The following is an 18,721-nucleotide window of genomic DNA, read 5'->3' as shown; positions in this document are numbered from 1 at the left end:
TAGGTTGGGGCGGAGCCTGAGATTGGCTCATCACGCACCTGTGGCTGGTCGCCTGTGCCAGCTGCAAATCATCCCCGTGTCACTACTTAAGCCTAGTTCAGACTGAAACAGTTGAAGCAAATGTGCCGAAGATTCGAAACAACACCTGACACCCGTGTCCATGACGCCATCTAGTGGACACTTGCGTGTATTTATCTGAAATAACCTTGACAGTGATCTACTATTAAAAAACAAAACAAAAAACACGTTTTTAACATCTGTCTGACAACTTGGCTTTGTAACCTGTAGCCTCCTTATTGTAAATAACTTTAGTCTTTTGTTTTAGTTTTTTGTCATGAAAAATTAAGATTATTAAAAGAAATAAAATGTGTAATTTGTTACATAACATTTTTATTCCAAAAATATGAATTGCTCCGCTGGTGAAGGATTTAGTCAACTTCACACTACACACATCTCACTTTATGTGGTGTTTCCGAAATGGAAACACTCCCACACCAGATGTAGTGTCTATGTGACATCTCTTATTTGGAGCCTCCATATCTATCTATCTATCTATCTATCTATCTATCTATCTATCTATCTATCTATCTATCTATCTATCTATCTATCTATCTATCTATCTATCTATCTATCTATCTATCTATCTATCTATCTATCTATCTATCTATCTATATATATAACTTAAGAATATCTTCTATATCTATATATTCTATATTACATATCTATAATTCTAATTTAGCCTAATGCCATTCTAATTTATCTGAATGTGTCACTAGCCTATATCTATCCTTACTATCTGTCGCTGTCTATTAGTCAATATATCTCATTTAAATCTAGCCTAAATATAACTAACCAAAGTGCACTATAAATCTCACTTATATCACAAAATGTATCTTCTCTCACAAAACCCATGAGGGGAAGATGAATTAACTTCACTTTTAAACTGTGGGGAATGAGGTTCATTCACATGTGTGACTGTGTGGTTTGTTCCCTATGGAGAGAAAACAGTATCTAAACCTTCCACAAATGTACGTGAGAGATCCACATTCGCGTGTACCAATCCACAAATGCACGCGAGAGATCCACATGCGCACGCACCAATTCACAAATGCACGCGAGAGATCCACATGCGCACGCACCAATTCACAAATGCACGCGAGAGATCCACACACACAAAGCAATCCACAAATGCACGCGAGAGATCCACACACACAAAGCAATCCACAAATGCAGGCGAGAGATCCACACACACATTTAATTATGTGTAAATTACACACCTGTAATTTAATGCACAGTAAATCACAAGTCTTTTGCATTGGTGTTCTTCTTAGAATGCCCCTGAATATGCGCTTTTGTACCTGTGGAATGTTTTGAGACTGTCATTCCGTGGCCTTGATTCACAAATGCACAGAAGCCTGTCCGTATCTGTCCCAAAGATGCGATACAGTGTTCTTCCTCCAGAGGGCGCTTACTGGCCTTCGAACTGAATCTTCCAAAGGGCTAAATTCATTTTGTTTTCTGACTTGGTGAGACAACTGAAGTCTAAACATTTTTCACTTAATATCTTATACATAAATACAAATATAGAAAACAAACCTTTTTTTATTCTTCAACATGAGATCAGAAAATATATAGCCTATTAAAAAAAAAACATTCGGATAACAGGAAAGCTTTTAAGTCTTTAAAATGATTTCTGTAACTGTTGGTCATTACTAGGCTAAGTACTATCGCAAGTGCTGTGCCAAGTGTGAGACTGAACAGGGCAGGCATGTGCAGAGGGGGAGCTTTGGGTGCTCGAGCCCTAGCCCTTTTTTTAAAATAAATCAAAAGTGCCCCTCTCAGACAAATATCAATGATAATATTTTTGGTCAATAAAACAAAATAAATTTGACTTATAATAACATGACAATGTGTACAATATTAACGAATGGCTCAAAAGTCGGAAAATGTCTGTTTATTTTTTCTTATCAGTCGGTCTAAGTGTTGCCATAGCGCGTTGCTATGGGTTGCATGCGATTTACTGGCTGATTTTCCACAGCTAAAACGCTTAACGTGAAAAACGCTTAACGTGGCTTAATGCACTAAGACTGTTAAAAACACACCAAACTCAGGAAATATCATAGCCCAGAATATGAACGCAAGGCGTTTTATTACACGTTAAACGTTTTTCTCCCATAGAAAACCATTATAAGAAAATGCTTAACGTGGCTTAATGTACTAAGACAGTGTTAAAAACACACCAAACACCAAAAGGAAATATCATATTAATACTGTCTTAGTGCATTAAGCCACGTAAGCGTTTCCATGTGTTCATATTCTGGCGTTTCCATGCGTTCATATTCTAATACAGAAATCATTTTAAAGACTTAAAAGCTTTCCTGTTATCCGAATGTTTTTTTTTAATAGGCTATATATTTTCTGATCTCATGTTGAAGAATAAAAAAAGGTTTGTTTTCTATATTTGTATTTATGTATAAGATATTAAGTGAAAAATGTTTAGACTTCAGTTGTCTCACCAAGTCAGAAAACAAAATGAATTTAGCCCTTTGGAAGATTCAGTTCGAAGGCCAGTAAGCGCCCTCTGGAGGAAGAACACTGTATCGCATCTTTGGGACAGATACGGACAGGCTTCTGTGCATTTGTGAATCAAGGCCACAGAACGACAGTCTCAAAACATTCCACAGGTACGAAAGCGCATATTCAGGGGCATTCTAAGAAGAACACCAATGCAAAAGACTTGTGATTTACTGTGCATTAAATTACAGGTGTGTAATTTACACATAATTAAATGTGTGTGTGGATCTCTCGCGTGCATTTGTGGATTGCTTTGTGTGTGGATCTCTCGCGTGCATTTGTGAATTGGTGCGTGCGCATGTGGATCTCTCGCGTGCATTTGTGAATTGGTGCGCACGCATGTGGATCTCTCGCGTGCATTTGTGGATTGGTAAACGCGAATGTGGATCTCTCACGTACATTTGTGGAAGGTTTAGATACTGTTTTCTCTCCATAGTTCCCGCCCCTTTTAATCAAAGCAGTTTCGACAGGAGCACCTGATGAAACACTTCGGTGCTTCGTTTAGCGGTAGTCACGTGACATGGGTGTGTCGAATCACAGCTCGGAGCAGCGTTTCGAAACATCTGCGCTTCGGGATCTCGACACAGTGTCGAAACGTCAGGTTCGCGTCAGCCATCCCTAGACGACTGAGGAGTTCACACTGCATGACTGAAAAAGAGGAAGAATCGCCAACAACCTTTCTCTCCCGTGCGCAAACTACCATGCAAACTACACGTGCAATGTGACGAGTAAACAACGCGAGATCACACGTGCGGCAGACCGGAGTTCTCGCGCGAGACTTTGAATTGTTATTAAAATGATAAACTGCACAAAGTTTGCTTCAAACTGTATGTGCGCTGATTTGTGGAGAAAAAGAAAAAAGATTATGGCGGAAGAAATTGTTGGAGAGACAGAGGGAGCCAGGATTGTGTTCTGCAAAGACAGTTTGAGGTAAATAAACAATTTTGTATTGTGCTGCTGCTGTGGCTGGATGTGCAAATGTTTGGGCTTTCTTTCTGTTTGACAGAATTGTAAATATATCTATTAAAATACTGATATTCTGCTCTATAACTCCTCCCTGAACGTCCTGCTACCCTGTATCTCACTCTTTCATTGGCTGTTGGTCATCGGCGATGTAATTTTCAGTCAGAACGCCTTTCACACAGCAGGAGTTTCAATCGCCGACAGGTCCAGATATTTAGCATGCCAAATATCTCACAGGCGTCGGCGACTCATCGGCGATTCTCTCTGATCGCGTCTTTGATCATTCACACTGCGTGATTGTCACTCGCGTGCAGGAGCACCGATTTGCCTGTGATCACGGGCATTTGTCGGCGATTTCGCAAAACCTGTCTGCGACTCAAAATCGGGGCAAAAATCGGGCAGTGTGAACTAGGCTTTAGTCTCTCTGTTTCTCTCTTGTCTTTGTCAGAGCGTTGTTGGATGCATCCCCTTGTGTCTCCGTGTCGGTTGTTGTTTCCCCTCTCCAAAAAAAAACTGGATCCCTTCCCGGGTTTCCTTCACCCATCTCCCGAGTCGCTGCTGCTCACAGCCTGCCCGTGCTGCCAAAGGGACTCCTCTCACGGCTCCGTCTTATCCGGACTTTGTCGATGTTCTAAGTTTTGTCTTTCTGTGCATTGCTGTCAATAAAGACCAAGGATATTGAATCCTGCCTCTGTGAATCCGTTACAGCCAAGTGCAAAGAAGAAAATAAAAAAGTGTGAACAGCTGCAACAATGAACCTATTAACCCATTAATTACCTATTATTAGACAAAATAGATATAAAATTATACATAAGGTAATTTTTTTAACAGCGTATCACTTTTGACCAATAGGTGGCACTGTGACCGAATCAATGTGGTGTGGTCAGAAACTTTTTGAGTACCTTCAGGTCATGGTCCTGTAGACAGACAGAGTTTCATTTTGCTTTTGCCAAAAGCGTTATTAAAAGAAAGGAATCATATATTTTTTTAATCATTATACTGTATTGAAGTCAATGGGAATTTCATGTTTTTTTTATATTATAGCACCACCAAGAGGCACAATCCCACCATTATTTTTATTTGTCCTCAGAGTTAACCCATACATATGTGTTTTAAGTTTGGTGACAATATCTCATTTTGTTTTGGAGTTACAGACATTTAAATAAAAAAAAAAAATCATAATAAATGACTGACACATGACTTTGTTTGGATTTTACTACCCCTTACTATCAATATTTTGGCTCTTGGGCACTACCACGTGGATACCGACCTATGTTTCCGAACTTCTGATGCTGGTTTCATCTCGATCTGATTAGCGGTTTCGAAGACATCAGCTAATGTTTTTTAAGTGCTAAATTACAAAACTGCACAAACCATACATTGAAACCTGGCAAGTCTGGTTATCATTGGACATGGAAAGGATTCAGGAGACAAAAAAACAGTCAACTACACCCAACATTATAACCATTTAAAACAAAAAAAGAGTCTGCACTATGTGGCACTGTTTTAAAACTACTCGGCCTACCTCAGGGCATCGTGTTGATGACCCACACTGAGTTTCGTCAACCTGAAATTTATTGCTGAGATCAGAAAATATGGCAGAAAATTAATACTTAAACAATAATACTTAAATAATACTCATTTAGTAATACTTTAATCATAGGCTTAAACAATATTTTTTATACAGACTTAACATGCTCACACTGCTGCTGCTGCCTGCCTGCCTCCGCGTTTGTTGCTCTGTATAGCTGCGTTTGAATCTCTATTTGATATATTTTCTTTGTTATCTACACTGCTAAATATAACTTACTCATCACCATATAGTTATTAATATAGCCTATCAAGGTAAATTTGACATCACTAGCTTTTAATCTAAATCACTACCACGTGTTAGCTTTTTGCTAGCCTGGTAGCTTTCCATCCCGGCATCCGGGTCTCCTGTTTTCTGAGTTCATTAGACAACTGTGGTGAGTTTTGGATTCATCAACAAATACGGTAAGCCATGTCTTCTTCTCCTGTCATTGTCACTTGCACTGCATGCTACATGTTTAGCATATCTGTCTCCGTTGGCGAACAGGGCTTCACATGTGATAAATGTAAAGAATTAATCAGGCTGACGGAGAAGATTTCAGATTTAGAGACACGCATCCAAGCTTTACGTGAGAGTAGTGAGAATGTAACAGCTTTAGATACTGCTGTGGATGCGACTAGCTTAGTGAACACTCATTGTTTGGTTCCTGCTGAGCCCGCGCAGCAGGGCTGGGTGACGATGAGAAAGCATAGTTGCGGATCAAAAAAACACTCTTCCGTTCCGATTAGAACATCAAACAGTTTCTCCCCACTCAGTGACACACCCACTGAGGATCCTGTTGAAAGTGCCCTAGTTATTGGTGGTTCTATTACACAGAATGTGAAAATAGAGACACCAGCCACCATAGTCACATGTTTACCTGGAGCCAGAGTGCCTGACATCAAAGAACATTTAAAAGTGCTGGCTAAAGCTAATCGTAAATTCTCTAAGATTATTATTCATGTTGGCACTAATGATGTTCGACTTCGCCAGTCGGAGATCACCAAAATTAACATCAAAAAGGTGTGTAAACTCGCAAGTACGATGTCAAAGGCAGTATTTTTTCTCTGGTCCCCTCCCTGCTAAAAGGAGTGATGAAATAGTTAGCAGATTATCGTCACTCAATGGCTGGTTGTCTAAGTGGTGTCTGCAAAATAACATAGGGTTCATAGACAATTGGAAAAGTTTTTGGGGCAGACCTGACCTGTTGAAGATAGACGGCATTCATCCCTCCTGGGCTGGTGCTGCTCTTCTCTCTAATAATTTGGCACATAGTCTTAGAGCTTAACCGTGACTCACTGGGGCCCAAGTCAGGAAGCAGACAAACTGGCTAAACCGTCTGCTAGCTGTCTCACGTCACCAAAGTCAGCTAAACCCCAGCACATAGAGACTCTTTCACCTAGATATTATCACATAGAGACTGTGTCTGTTCCCCTAATTAGTAAATACAAAAAAACATCAAAACCATTCAACAGTAAAAAATGTAATTGATGTCCAACAAATAAACAACAGATATAATATGGACGAACAATTGATAAAGCTTGGGTTGCTGAATATTCGATCCCTTTCTCCAAAAACACTTATTGTTAATGATATGATTATAGATCATAACTTAGATGTGCTGTGTTTGACAGAAACCTGGCTAAAACCTGACGACTACATTACTTTAAATGAGTGCACCCCCCCAGATTATTGTTATAAACATGAGCCACGTTGGAGGTGTTGCTGTAATTTATAATATTTTCAGTATTACTCAGAAGTCTAGTTTCAAATATAATTTATTTGAAGTTTTGTTGCTTTATGTAACATTGTGTAGTATAAATGATAAATCCCGTTTGACATTTGTGCTGGCTACTGTATACAGGCCACCAGGGCACAATACAGACTTTATCAAAGAATTTGCTGGTTTTGTATCAGAGTTAGTATTAGCTGTAGATAAAGTACTAATTGTTGGTGATTTTAATATCCATGTAGACAATGAAAAAGACGCATTGGGATTGGAATTTAAAGACATTCTAAACTCTATTGGAGTCAGACAACACATATCGGGACCCACTCATCGCCTTGATCATATACTGTTCAAATTCTGCAGCAGAGCGATGACATCTCAGATCATTACCTAATATCATGCATACTTAATTTACCTAAGGCTGCAAAGCCATCCCCTCGCTTCAAATATGACAGGACGATAACCGCTGCAACTAAAGATTGCTTTGTACATAATCTTCCTCATCAGTTCCATCTCCTCAGCATTTCAGATAGCCAAGAGGAACTTGATGTTGCAACAGAAACTATTGACTCTCTCTTTACTAGCACTTTAGACATAGTTGCTCCCAGGCGCTTAAAGAAGATTAAAGCAAATAATCCAACGGCGTGGTACAACGAGCACACTCTGGACCTTAAAACAGCAGACAGAAAAATGGAGCGCAGCTGGAAGAAAACCAAACTGGAGGTTTTTCGCAATTTGTGAAAAGAGAGCAGCAGAGGTGGGACAAAGTCATTGTTATGCAAGTCACAAGTAAGTCTCAAGTCTTTGCCCTCGAGTCCCGAGTCAAAGATGAGTCAAGTCTCGAGTCGAGTCAGAAGTCAAAGCCAACAAGTCTCAAGTCGAGTCCAAGTCCTACCATTTTAGTTTTGAGTCACTTTTACCACAGAAATAAAAATTATACAAATCATGTATGTCTGTAAGATTTGTATTTATTTAAACCTCTTTTTATACAATGACATTAAGCAAATACAGTAAAAAAAAAACAGAAAATGTAAATTTTCACAGAAAATGCTTGTATTTCAACAGCATATTGCACTTGAACAATGCACAGCAGCTTCAGTTCTGTATTGTGTTGACCTCATATTGCAAAACAGTTCAACTTTCAAATAGATATGGGTCCTTTTAGCCTACACTTAGGGCCATTATGGGAATATTGTTTAGCTTATTTTTGGTTTAATTTGGTTTACTTTAATAATTTAATTTATTCAATTATTTTGTTTTGCTATACTTTTATGCCAGCTTGCCATGGCCCCTCTAGCCCCCCCTTGCGGCACCCAGAGGTCCCTGTCCCCACTTTGAAAAGCACTGCTATAAAGCATATGACTTCAGTTTCTGGAGGGAAAGGGCTTTCTTATGACTTTTGAAGCAGTGAAAATATTCTTAATATTGCACACACTGAAACTGAAATATTATCGTATACCGTAGTGTATAATAGACAATGAATATTGACACAACAACATTGATTTGAGTAAAGAGTAGTTTCAAATACAACATGTGAGGCTATAAGGAATTTTCTGACATCTGTTTCATATTCTTCTCAGGTATGAAGAATACCTAGAGGGGTGGGGGGCCCAAAACAAGCCCAATATTATTATATTATTTATTATCATCAGTATAATTTATGATCAATAATTTATCAATAAATGAGCCTGCAACATATTAAATTGAAATCTCGTGGAGTTTAAAGGGGTACTTCAGCGCTGGGAAGATGAATCTGTATTTAAACTGGGTCATCAATGCAGTAGAAATGTGAAATTATTTTTGAATTTGGTGTCTTCTAGACTGAGAAAAGACAGAAAATGTATTTTTGTCCCATGGGGATGAAAGACTACAATTCCCAGAATGCTTCGCTGCCCTGTGAGGCCATTCCCAACGCCAACAACTTCATTACTGTGACTGAGTTAGAGACACTACAATTAAAAACTGAACGTGTCTGTTCAATATAATGAGTGAGTCACCGCGCGAGTATCACAGCACTGAGCACTAACTGCAGGAGTGATGAGAGCTGAGGTAATCGCGACTACATTCGCGGCATACATTCACAACGCGAGTTCAGTCTGGCACGTTTCAGTTCATGCCTTTGCAAGCTTAACTTTCATAGAAATGAATTTGAGAAGTTAAAAGACTTACATTGCTCACCATAGCTCCGTTTAAATGATCCTGTCTGCAAGCTGAGCTCTCCCTGCAAGCTGAGTGTAATCTCCCATCCCCCAATGCCGGATTCAAAACATGCGGAAATGGCTCCCTCTGCTGGCTGTAGTCTTTAGCCTCTGGGCAAACATTCCTCCTATGATGCAAAAATCGTCATTTTGCATCATAGGAGGAATTTTTCCAGAAATAAAATGCATAAATCTCTCGTCTCAGGGAGATATGAGAGGGGAAAGCACAATAATTTGAATATTCTCCAGGGTTTCTACTGATACAAAGCCATATGCTAATCGCTGAAGTAACCCTTTAAAAAGCAAATACAGATGGGATTTTACAAAATTCTTCAAATTGCAATAAAGACTGAACAGAAGAGGTTTGGAGATGGAAAAAGAGAAAAAGTGACGTGAAGGATTATGGTAACTCCAGTCGGAGTTATTGCACACATAAGGAGCAGTGGTGAACATGCACACTATAAACCGTAAAAAGGATAAGCCCTGCATCTCAATGTGCAATCTGCTTTAAATAGTATTGAAAATTAAACTAAGGTCACACAGCTACTATTTAGGATTATTATGCACTTTTTTTACAGTCTATGATTGGGAGTTGGTGCCCAGGAAAACACTGAGAGCGCTGCAATATAGAGACATGTTTATAATAATATACATTCAAACCATACCTACTGTTATTATTAGTAGTCTATACTTTTTTATTATTATTTATTTTTATTTTTATAATAGCCAAATAATAATAGTCATAATAAATAGCCTACATTATGAAAAATATTTTTAAAATTAAATTAGGTGGCTTACCTCCCTGTTTCCTCTCCATCTCTGTATATCTCTGCTGGTTGCATTGTTTGATAAAAAAAATAATGTATTCGTCTATTTACGTCTACAAACTATCATTATTTATCACATCACATCACATCACATGCCTGCACGTTTAACGCAATTTTTCTTCAAAGAGTCCCCTCTTTGGAGGCGGGATGTATGAGGACGAATGTATACAGCACTTGTATCGTTGCACTATGGTTATTAGCTGTGAGAAGACAGTGTCAGGCAATGTATTTGGACAAAACAGCGACCATAAATGTAAAGAAACGAAGTTGCTTGTCATATTTTCCTAACAAGCAACCACATTTTTTCAAATAAGCCCAAAAAACCGCGACCCGCAACTCGAGATATTTTACAGCGACTTGCAAAAAAAGAAGCCCAAATAAGTCACGTGTTATACGCGGACTTGGTAGCTATGGATACTGTCGAATCAAACCAATGTGGGACTACAGTGATTGGATGTCGTGCTGGCAGCGCGCGTGCTCTCTGCATGCATACAGGTGCAGCTTTTTTCACTGAGAGCAACCCGGCCATGTGAAAGAAAAATTGCCAAAAAGTAACAAGTCTTCTCGAGTCATAGGCTCAAGTCCAAGTGAAGTCACGAGTCATTGATGTTAAAGTCCAAGTCGAGTTGCAAGTCTTTGTACATTTTGTCGAGTCGAGTCCAAAGTCATCAAATTCATGACTCGAGTCTGACTCGAGTCCAAGTCACATGACTCGAGTCCACACCTCTGGAGAGCAGGATTGCATATAGAAAGGTTAGATAAGCTAGATCTGCTTATTTTTCAACTCTTTTAAAAGAAAACAAACACAACCCTAGGTATTTATTCGATACAGTGGCTAAATTAACAAAAAATAAAGCTTCAACTTCTGATGTTTGTAAACAACACAGCAGTAATGACTTTATGAACTTCTTTACTAGTAAGATTGATAATATTAGGAATAAAATTATAACCATGCAGCCGTCTACTACAGTATCACTTCAGACAGAGCATTGTAGTTTCACTGAGGAAAAATTACACTCATTCACTGCCATAGGAGGAGAAGAATTGGCTAAACTTATTAAATCATCAAAATCAACAAAATGTATGCTTGACCCTATACCGACTAGGCTACTAAAAGAGATGCTTCCAGAGGTCATAGATCCTCTGCATATTATTATTAATTCATCCTTGAAATTAGGATATGTACCAAAAACTTTTAAGTTGGCTATAATTAAACGCAACTTGATCCTAAAGAATTAAAATAACAAAAATACTAGAAAAGGCTGTGTCTTCACAATTATGTTCCATTTTAGAAAGAAATGGTATATGTGAGGATTTCCAGTCAGGATTTAGACCGTATCATAGTATTGAGACTGCTCTAATTAGAGTTACAAATGATTTTACTCTGATCGTGGTTGTATCTCTCAATTAGTGTTACTCGATCTTAGCGCTGCATTCGATATATCGATCACAATATTCTTCTGAATAGAATCGAAAATTATGTTGGCATTAGTGGAACTGCATTGGCATGGTTTAAATCGTACTTATCTGACCGTTATCAGTTTGTAGCAGTAAATGAAGAGATGTCACACCGATCACAATTTCAGTATGGGGAAACGCAAGGCTCAGTGTTAGGACCGTTGCTTTTCACCCTGTATATGCTACCACTGGGAGATATCATTAGGAAGCATGGCGTTAGTTTTCATTGTTATGCTGACGATAGTCAGCTCTATATTTCCTCACGCCCTGACGAAACCTACCAATTCACAAGATTAACGGAATGCATAGCTGATATAAAAAATTGGATGAATAGTAATTTTCTGCAACTGAATTCAGATAAAACAGAATTTTTAAATTACTGGACAGAAAAGCTCCACAAGTAGTAACCTAGAACACACTTGATGAACACTTGATGACTGCTCTGTCAAGCCCTCGTCGTCAGTGAGGAACCTGGGTGTGCTCTTTGATACCAATCTTTCATTTGAAAGCCATGTTTCTAGAATCTGTAAGCATTCTACCATCTTAAAAATATATCTAAATTATGGCACATGCTTTCAATGCAAAACACTGCATGAAAAGTGGGATTTTCGTCAGTAAGCGGCACTGTAGATTGTCGTGGAAGATCAGGTTTACGACTGTACACGGCAGTTTGCAGGCGACACCGAAAACTGCCGTGAATTGTCAGAAATTGACGTGGGCCTTGCTTGGCAGTTGTCCCCCCCAATAACTCCAGGGGAGGCTTTAACATGTAAATGAACATTCTGTGAGCTATACAAATGCAAATCAGGGTAGCAGGAGTTTTAACCCATGTGACATTTAAAAGGTATTAACTTCCTTCATCTCTTAGATAGATCAGGCTCAGTATAGCCTAATTGTAAAATCTTAAACTTAAGCTTGAATTTATATATTTGATGAACGTATTCTAGATTATTTATTGTGTGTCATTTGCAATCAGTCCCTGTGAATTCAGTGCGACTCGCAATTTTGACCAATCACCGCAACTTTTACCAATCATTGCGGTCTCCTGCTAATAAGCGGCGTCATACATCAGCAAACTTTATATATCATATATCATTGCCTGTCAAAATTAACGTGTTAACGCAAATTAATTTTAACGGCACTACATATATATGTGTGTGTGTGTGTGTGTGTGTGTGTGTGTGTGTGTGTGTGTGTGTGTGTGTGTGTGTGTGTGTATGTATGTATGTATGTATATATATATATATGTATATATATATATATATATATATATATATATATATATATATATATATATATATATATATATATATATATATATATATATATATATATATATATATATATATATATACAGGGGCTGACATTAACTTTTTTGCTCACCGGCCACCGTGGCTAGTGTATTTCCAAAGTTACTAGCCACTCAGCATTTTCACTGGCCACAATTTTGCTGTTTGGAAATTACATTGTATATGTTTAAAGTTGACTTTGGCATATATAAATTACTTGATTTTGAATCATTTTACTTTATTTAGAAGATTTAAAACCCTTTCAAACTTTCAAATGCAGAATGACCCCCCAAATCTTGTATATCAGCTGGGATGTGCAGGTGGGCAAGGGGTGGGCAATATAATAGATTATAATAGAATATAATAGGCTAATATGAGAAAGGTAATATGACAGGCTATGAGTTATTTTAGTTAGGATATATATATATATATATATATATATATATATATATATATATATATATATATATATATATATATATAATTTAAAAAATACCCTAAGCAAATTACAAAATACAAAATAAAATAAAAATTCCGATACTAATACGACACAATGTAATTTATTGAATGTAATTGTCATTGGATACGACTTTCATCGAAAAGAATGTAACAAAATGTGGGCGTGGTCTGTGTTGTGAAATGAAACCACATTAAAAATTCCCTTAAACTGCGTTTGAAACATACAGCAAAGCAGCGACAGAGGAAAACACAGAGCCTGATATTATGCAAACATTTACCAATAATGTGGAAAGCGTTTTAAATCTGTTCAGTGGAAAATCCGCTGTGACGAATCTGTCCTCGTCTAACATCTGCTGTAAATCCAGGTAAAACTAGCTGCGTGCACGCGCCCGTCCCCAGATAACATGATCCCCAGTTGATCCGTAACACCGGCGGGAAGAAACAGCTGAATGCAATCATTGGGCTATCTCGTCAGCTTGCTCAGTTTGCTGCCGATTTTAACGAGCAGTTAACTTTAGTAATCTCCAGGTTGCTGTCCATAGATGATAGGTTGCTTGCTTTGGAGTCGAAAAACTGTGTGGAAGATACTAACTTTAAGAAGAGAAGACGAGTGCCTAAGAGAAGACCAGTCCTAAGATTGCGGTAAGACTGTTATCTAAGCTAAAGTAACCTAAAGCAAAGCTTTTTAAGTAGCACAAGCTGAAATTAGCCTTGTAAAAGAACAAATGTAAGTTGCTTTATAAAAGTGTTTTCTTTTTCTGGTCATTTTACAGGAAGCAGTACGCCGTCTTCACAACTTCGTCATAACACTCATTCAATTGTTTTCCAGCTGCATGTAAGACATAGAGACAGTACGCAGGAGCTTCAGGTACAAACATCCAGTTCTTGCATAGCACGCAGAAGCTGTGAAGAGTTCAGCTCGGAGTCGATTGAGAAGAAAGGGTAAGATTTATTAGATTAGATCCGTTTTTGGTCAGTGTGACTATTTTTCAGGTGCATTTTACGCAGTACATCGCGCAATACTGATTGTCTTTATTGTTTGTTTTTACAGCTGCTACAAGCAAGAAAGAGTGTGTTAGCTGAGGATGAGGTGGGCCTTTGGAAGTGCGCTACCATAGACCTGATGTCTGATGAGGAAGACTGCATCGTTCGCGCGGTGTCTGGATGGACTGTTTGACCAGCCAGGAGCTCGCCGAGCTCTGCCACGCTGCAATCGAGATTAGAGGCGATTCCAAAGAACAGGGCAACGCACGACAGACGTCTGAAAAATGGACTTAAAACAGACAGATTGGTGCTAGTTACCTACAGCTCTGAAGCGGAAAACAGAGACTTCATGGTGCTGTAGGATTTTGGGCTTCTCGTGAGCTTCCTATTGTTGTGTGGGCAGATCTCAAACGTTTTGCATTTGGTTGTGTGTTTGTGTTTGTTCTAATAAAGCTCTTTCTTTGAATAAACTGCACGTCCCTGGCATATTTTCCTTTCCTCAATAAATTAATGTCCTTGATGGTTATAATAGCGTAGTCCATAGGATAACAATGACATGAATATAAAACATAATAGCATATCACATGAATATGAATATATACAATTAAAAAATAATATGCAAATCATAATTTTATATATATGTGTGTAAAATTATTATAATTTGGGGGTTTAAATTTATTAATTTATTACCCAGGTTGACCAATAGTAACAGATCTGCCAACCAATCACGAGTGATATTTCTTGTTTCAATGTAGTAGTTTCAACCAATACTGAGTGAGGAAATTCAAGCCATTCCGGCAAGGCGCCGCCCAGCTCTGCTATTCATATGCTAATTAGAGCCATTAGCGCCGGCGCCAGCATGCCTCCGCAAGCTCCACATACGTCATGTTTCGTTGCCGTCAATATGTGGCACAGACGAACGCAACGTTCACAGGCTGTAAACTGACGTTAATTGTCGAAAATCAGGGAGATTTCCGGCCGTTTACGGGGACGAAAATCCCACTTTTCATGCAGTGAAATGCTGAACAGTTAGTACATGCGTTCATGAGCTCAAGGCTAGATTATTGTAATGCTTTACTGGGTGGTTGCCCTGCTCGCTTAATAAACAAACTCCAGCTAGTGCAAAATGCAGCAGCTCGAGTTCTTACTACAACCCCAAATCAGAAAAAGTTGGGACAGTTTGGAAAACGCAAATAAAAAAAGAAAGAAGTGATTTCTAAATTTACTTTGACTTGTATTTCATTGCACACAATATGAACACAAAATATTTCATGTTTTGTCTGGTCAACTTCATGTCATTTGTAAAAATGCATCCTTTCCTGTCATTCAGACCCGCAACATATTTCAAAAAAAGTTGGGACTTTAGGAGCAAAGATGGGCCGAGGATCGCCAGTTTGCCAACAAATACGTGAGAAAATTATTGAAATGTTTAAAAACAATGTTCCTCAAAGAAAGATAGGAAGAGATTTGGATATTTCACATTCAACAGTGCATAACATAATTACAAGATTCAAGGAATCTGGAGGAATTTCAGTGCATAAAGGACAAAGCCGCAAGCCTAAGCTGAACAACTGCGATCTCCGATCCCTCAGATCCGATCCCCCACTGCATCAAGAATCGTCATTCATCTATAAGCAATATATCACCACATGGGCTCAGGACTACTTTGACAAACCTTTGTCAAGTACCACAATACGTAGTTACATCCACAAATGCCAATTAAAACTGTACTGTGCCAAAAGGAAGCCTTATGTTAACAGTGTCCAGAAGCGCCGTCGACTTCTCTGGGCTCGGAGGCATCTGGGATGGACCATCACACAGTGGAAATGTGTACTGTGGTCAGATGAATCAGTATTTCAGGTATTTTTTGGGAGGAATGGACGCCGTGTGCTCTGGACCAAAAAAGAAAAGGATCATCCAGACTGTTACCAGCAACAAGTCCAAAAGCCAGGGTCTGTCATGGTATGGGGTTGTGTCAGTGCCCTTGGCAAAGGTAACTTGCACTTCTGTGAAGGCACCATTAATGCTGAAAAGTACATAGAGATTTTGGAGCATAATATGCTGCCTTCAAGAAGATATCTTTTCCAGGGACGTCCATGCATATTTCAACAAGACAATGCAAAACCACATTATGCACACATTACAAAGTCCTGGCTGCGGAGGAAGAGGGTACGGGTACTTGACTGGCCTGCCTGCAGTCCCGACCTGTCTCCAATAGAGAATGTGTGGTGCATTTTGAAGCACAAAATGCGACAACGAAGACCCCGTACTGTTGCCCACCTTAAGACTTGTTTGCAGGAAGAATGAAAAATTACACCTGAAACACTTCATCACTTGGTGTCTTCAGTCCCTAAATGTCTTTTAAGTGTTGTGAAAAGGAATGGCAACATTACAAAGTGGTAAATGCTTTACTGTCCCAACTTTTTTTGAAATGTGTTGCAGGTCTGAATGACAGGAAAGGATGCATATTTACAAATGACATGAAGTTGACCAGACAAAACATGAAATATTTTGTGTTCATATTGTCTGCAATGAAATACAAGTCAAAGTAATTTTAGAAATCACTTCTTTTTTATTTTATTTGCACATTCCATACTGTCCCAACTTTTTCTGATTTGGGTTGTAGAACCAGGAAGTATGATCATATTAGTCCAGTTCTGTCAAATCTGCACTGGCTCCCTATTAAACATCGCATACATTTTAAAATCTTGCTTATTACTTACAAAGCACTAAATGGTTTAGCTCCCCAGTACTTAAGCGAGCTCTTAACACATTATACTCCATCACATATATTGCAGTCTCAAAACTCTGGCCAGTTGATAATACCTAGAATATCTAAATCAACTGCAGGCGGTCAATCATTTTAGCACCTAAACTCTGGAACAGTCTTCCTAGCATTGTTCGGGAAGCAGACACACTCTATCAGTTTAAATCTAGACTAAAAACACATCTCTTTACTATGGCATACACATAGAACATTTTTAACTTTCATTATTCAAATCAATTGACTGATTGTTAGGCTGCATTAACTAGGTCAGCCAGAACCGGGAACACTTCCCATAACACCTGATGTACTCGTTACATCATAAAAAGAGTGGCATCTACGCTAATGTTTGTCTCTCTGTTTATCCTGAGGTTTATCCCTGATGCGGGCCGTGTCCGGATCCTGGAGTGTCTGCTGAGTCCGTGTCAATTGGTGTCTCCTCTGAATTTGCCTCACCGGCACGTCATGCTCAAAAAACCTGTCTCTGGCGCAATAAATCCAATCTTTCATGTATTCATACTCTTGTGTAATTGACGCACCATCCTAAATAAACCCATCTCTTCCGTGATACCCTGAAATTTTGAATAATCCGATCTTATATGATTTCTGACCTGTAGGTTGCCAGAATCATACACGGTGTGTTAATAGGCCAGAGGAGAACTGGCACCCCGACTGAGTCTGGTTTCTCCCAAGGTTTATTTTTCTCCATCATGCCCTGATGGAGTTTTGCTTCCTTGCCACTGTCGCCTTTGGCTTGGCTTGCTCAGTTGGGGACACTAAAATTATGATCTAAGTTATTCAACTAGTTATACAGATACAATTTATGAATTTGGTTTTAATTAATTCTATAAACTATAATACTGATCTACCAACATTGTCGCTATATGATAAATTAAAATAAGATGATAACATCACTGTTTTCTCCAGAACGACTGTACAGCCAAATCTAATTTTGTTGCAATATTATCCTGTTTGACACTGTGTAGCTGCTTTGACACAATCGTGATTGTAAAAGCACTATATAAATAAAGTTGATTGATTGATTGATTGACACACACAATCACACATGTTGTTGTAGATACAGATTCACATTACTCATCATGTGGCACAATTTTCAGTACGAATACTTCAATAGAAAGGAAGTGAAGCATTTTACAAAATGTTATTGTAAATTTAATAATAGTGATTTTATAATGTCTAAATATGAATTACAGATCAATATTAGAGAGTAGTATGTGCACAAATTGATGACAATTAAGTTAGTAGAAGTTGTACTGTTAGATTTTAGCTCAGCATTTTATGTAATGGATCATAAATTATTGCTGGATAAATTGAAATGTCACAAATTTACTTCTTACTGTGTACATTGGTTTAAAAGTTATCTGTTTAATATTTGACAATGTCATGTTATTATGGAAGTTATTGAGATTTTGAAGAGTGTTCCTCTAGGAAGTTGTTTAGGACTATTATTATCATCATTAATTTACCAATGAGCTTCCTCCTGTTTAAACTGTGCACAGACAGTCACATATTTTGTTTTGAAAAATACTGCACAACAATGGACACATATAGAGGAAGGAAAAAATGGAATGAACTACTATTAGCTATGACATATTTTAAGAAGTAAAATGAGTTTTAAAGGGAAGGAACATTTCATGGGATTTGTACGTTTCATTTTATTGTTGTTGATTTAATTAGGGCCCGAGAACTGATGGTGATAAACTAATAATTTACAAATCATAATTACACATTCATAAATGATTAATATGCTAATGATTTACAAATATGTCATACATTAGGCCTATCTATAAAAAAATACCATTTCATAATATAATCAAACAGATCCTTAGTAAATGGTTAAGTTACTAGTTAATATATTATTAATCACTGAAATGTCAGTGTACCA

The 18,721-nt window shown here is 38.1% G+C and overlaps 1 protein-coding gene across 2 annotated transcripts in view; it reads right to left on the bottom strand.

The window, feature by feature from the left end:
* Positions 1 to 18,721, bottom strand: part of dis3l2 (DIS3 like 3'-5' exoribonuclease 2) — a 208,504-nt gene that overhangs the window by 7,895 nt on the left and 181,888 nt on the right. Inside the window, exon 20 of one of the 2 annotated variants that reach the window (XM_067454398.1) lies at positions 3,009 to 4,193. The exons of the other annotated variant lie outside the window; for it this stretch is intronic. Coding sequence (XP_067310499.1) covers positions 4,134 to 4,193 — 60 coding nt within the window. The 3' untranslated portion in view covers positions 3,009 to 4,133. Of the gene's footprint in view, positions 1 to 3,008; positions 4,194 to 18,721 lie in introns of those variants that run through there. 2 annotated transcript variants of the gene reach the window in all.

This window comes from Pseudorasbora parva, chromosome 9 (assembly GCF_024679245.1).
Source record: "Pseudorasbora parva isolate DD20220531a chromosome 9, ASM2467924v1, whole genome shotgun sequence".
In the NCBI taxonomy this organism is placed as follows: domain Eukaryota; kingdom Metazoa; phylum Chordata; class Actinopteri; order Cypriniformes; family Gobionidae; genus Pseudorasbora; species Pseudorasbora parva.
Note: the sequence above shows the minus strand (reverse complement) of the source record. Positions and strands in the feature narration are given on the sequence as shown.